Source organism: Atta cephalotes (genome assembly GCF_000143395.1).
Source record: "Atta cephalotes unplaced genomic scaffold scaffold00083, whole genome shotgun sequence".
In the NCBI taxonomy this organism is placed as follows: domain Eukaryota; kingdom Metazoa; phylum Arthropoda; class Insecta; order Hymenoptera; family Formicidae; genus Atta; species Atta cephalotes.
The window spans coordinates 317,544-321,482 of NW_012130147.1; the positions used below are offsets into that span (position 1 = coordinate 317,544).

Consider the following 3,939-nt stretch of genomic DNA (forward strand, 5'->3'; position numbering starts at 1 on the left):
TATATATCATATGAGATGTTACACCTTGGATTTAAATCACAAGACAATTATTGTGCGTTACTAAAGACTTAGACAAAAGACTTGGTCATAAAATATTGTCTTAAGAGTATAAATCTATCAGCTAACTATATTTACTGATCTACATCGAATTATCGATGATTAGTATTACGCTTTAGAAAAAACTAGTTTGTGTGTGTGTGTGTGTGTGTGTGTGTGTGTGTGTATGTGTGTGACACGCATTCCTATGTAATATTATTTTGATGATGATTACAAACAAAAAATATCTCGTACTCATTCATATCTCATTGTAATCGGCAGTTTTTCAAAAAGGAAGAGATTTTTATTCTGCTGAATTACATTTATTATTCTTTTTGCATTAGTTCTTTTGTTGCGTTCAAAATCATATAAAAAATAAAGATAGAAAGTTAAATTAGTCAACAAACAATGCAATAGTTAAATTGTTTAAATACGAACGATATAAAACGGGGAATATTACGATATTACGGAGAAAAAATGTAATATATCAACATTTTTTATATCGATAGTTTTTCTGTGGAACGTGGAAATAAACACAAATACAATAAACACTAATGTTGCTTAGCTTGGAAAATAAACACAATATTTGATATCAAATTCCTTTAATCACTTGGAACAATTATCTATTATACAATCTTGATCATCGATTCAGTCTTTAGAAGCATCCGGCTTGTAAAAAGACATGGACGACGATTATCATGCCATGCTGGCATTCGTTTTAATATTGTTACCATATTTTCTAATCCTCTAAATCGTAATAATTTAAATTGTTTTATTTGTCCAAAAATTAAATGTTATAAATAAAACAAATGGAAGCTGTATGAATATTTATTTCATTGCGGCACTCTATTCGAAACGCATGCTCGGTCGATGAACAATGGATAGAATATAGTTTCTTCTGTCGAATAATTTTCATTGTTTTATTTGCGGCGAGTCGTTCTTTTGTCACAGTCCTATTATAATCATTTCAAAATCTCGGTTAAAAGCGAATTACTCGTTTGAGTTATAGCAAAGGTTCGAACGAATTGGCATCATAAATTGAGATCGATAGCGATGATGCGCCATGAATCACAATGTTTTCCATGTTGATTATTCCACGTTGATATTCGTGCTGATACTAGTAAACTTGCTCATTAGCGACGTGTTTGCGCATAAATTCCGATCTCCGCTTCGAAGAGGATCTGGTTGATCCTGAGTTTGGCGACCGATCTCGAATAAGAGTCGGGGATCTCGGCGAGCTGCACAGCGATACTCTCGCCAAACTTGGCAAACTCTTCCTTGGTCTTTTTTTGTTCTTTCTCGTTCGGTGGGCAAAGCTCGAGTTTCATCTGTTCGGACTCATCAAGATCGTTCTGGCTCGGCAAAGAACCATTGTACAACTCCATTGCCTTCATACTGGACGATGAGGACTCTTCGGCGTCCTCGCTGAGCGAGGCATTGAAGGAACCAGTACCAGAGCCGTTTGTCTCCTCATTGCAATCCATGAATTTTATACTTTCTGGATCGATGTTGCTCACAATATATTCTTCTTGTAGTTTCGGTTCCTCTTCAACTTTCTGCGAAAAGGGATCAGGAATTTTATCGCGCTCTGACATAAGAGCAGAATTATTATAGAAAGCCAAATCCTCTTTCTGTCAGTCTCGTAATTATTTGTTTAATATACAAACGAATTAAGAGTATTCAATCACATCACGTTCGCACGACTTGATCCTAATCTTACGCTCTGATCTCCGAGAAAGATTTGCGTCGAAGCTTTCACGCGTATTGATTTTCTTTCATGAAACTTGGAAATTGCTATTACTATAATAAGTATATCATTGCAGCATAAATTGTACAAAGTATTTATAAAAGTGTTCGTTGAAAAACGATTACTGATTTTTGATTACTGAGTAGAAAAATTATTTAAAATATCTGACCTTATGCAGTGGGTCAATATTGACGCTTGTGTATAGTCATCGCTCTCATGCATGGACGCAACGAAACTCAACGATATTAATTAACGACAAATGAATTATTCAAAGCGAGGGAGGAGAGAGGGAATATGGATCGAGATGCAGGATTTTTGTCTTTACTCAAATTTTCGGGAAGTAGACACATCGTCATACATCGCCACACGTCGCCACGGGCCAATGAAATGCTTATCTCGACCAGCGACGCGTCGCGCTACTCGTTGGAATCCAAGTTTCATCGTTGTTCGCCGCCGTTTGCGAATCATGATATTTGTACACTTTTTAATATTGCATTTTCTTTTTACCATGAGAAAATATGGTATTAAAAAATTCTGGAAAAATTCTCAGAATTTTATAAAAAGAAAATAAATGATTTTTGTCTCTTGCAGCTTTTCTATAAAGTTGATAATATTTGAATAAAAAATTATTCAAAAATATTTGGCAATTTTTATAGTAATTAATATCTTGTTAACTATTGCGAAAATTGCAAAATAGTAGAGGACTTTTCGACTCAGTTTAGTTCGCTCTATCTACACAAAAGCGATTGGCAAAAACTTTCGGAACTCCTCGTATATCTACGTACTTATAGGGCTGTAGGACATAGGAGATTAATCTTTTTTAACAAATTAAGCGAAGCACAATTACAGCCGAGATTATTTCCTCAAGACACATTTTTGAATGATAACATTTTTAAACAGTCATTTTAATCATCTTGTAAAATTACATGAGAAAAGATTAGCTAATCAACCCGACACAACGTTTTCTTTTACCTTTTTATTTGTATTATCAAGTACTTTTTATTTCATCATTTGTTTTATTACTTATTAGACAAATTATTATATTTGCGAGATCGTATATTTTAATAAAAATAAGTAATATAATAAGTATATTTTCGTAAAAATGAAATAAAAAGTACACTTGAAATTTTTACTCAACAATCGGAAGAAATCTAATAGGTTTTCATTATTCGCTATCCGGCGTATATTCCGGCATAATATGATTTAACAGGGAAGAAACCACAACAAGAACAACATACCGAGCGCATTTCCTTTATCATTATTGTTAGAAATTTCGAGAGATTTAAAATAATTTGGACCATTTTAGGAAATGAATATTCCTCTACCTTCTTCCGTTTGCTGTATCTACGCGTGCCAAATTGTAGGAATTGCATGGCTTTGAAGGCGAACCACTTGGAGACGTATGCGTCATCTGAACCGGTGGCGGTGTCGCGACTATTCTGTATCTTGTGTATTTCCCGAGAATATTGGCACTTGAGATTAGTGATCTTCTTTTCAACCTCGAGAGTGTTGCAGCAGAGAATCTCGGCAAGTTCTTGTATAGCTCGTTTGCGCTTCACCCGGTCGCGATAGCCTCGGGCGTTCCAATCCCAGAGAACGCGTCGTTGTTGATACTCGCGAAGCAGTTCCAGAGTTTTGTCGCGGGTCCATTCCATACCGATATTGCGCGTCTCGCTACTGGTCAAACCGTCCCAAAGCCTGTGCTGGCTGTACATGTAAGAAATACTTCAGGATGGAAGATATAATGTCGGTGCGACAACGTAGAAGAAAGTTTCCTCGGAGATGTCACATCGCGCGAATAAGCGAGTGAACGATTTAGCGGTGTGATCCAAGTCAGTCCAAGTGGCAGACGACGCGATTGCCTCCTGTACTGTCGTTGTCATCTGCTAATAAATCACGGACCGGAACATCAACACGACATAAGCCATAGTCGCGAAACAAGCACGCGTTTTAATGATTTTTGCGCGAAGCTCGCGCGCTTCGTTACCTTCCTTTCTTTATTTCTCTTTGCGAAGAACTCCGGCGGGAGCACGAAGACAGCCGAGTCTGCGCAAACGTTTAACCTTCCTGTCATGCCTCGTATATTTCACTCTCGTCTACACATCGTTATTCGAGCCATTGAGAGAGAGAGAGAGAGAGAGAGAGAGAGGAGGGGA

General features: G+C 36.8%; 1 protein-coding gene across 1 annotated transcript; it reads right to left on the minus strand.

Moving 5' to 3' along the window:
* Positions 1-1,169: 1,169 nt before the first annotated feature.
* Positions 1,170-3,498, minus strand: LOC105624598. The gene is made up of 2 exons (XM_012205954.1): positions 3,109-3,498; positions 1,170-1,592 (listed from the first exon to the last, which is right to left on the minus strand). Exons 1-2 carry the CDS (start codon positions 3,496-3,498, stop codon positions 1,170-1,172), a joined length of 813 nt encoding a protein of 270 aa, XP_012061344.1.
* Between the last annotated feature and the right edge of the window lie 441 nt (positions 3,499-3,939).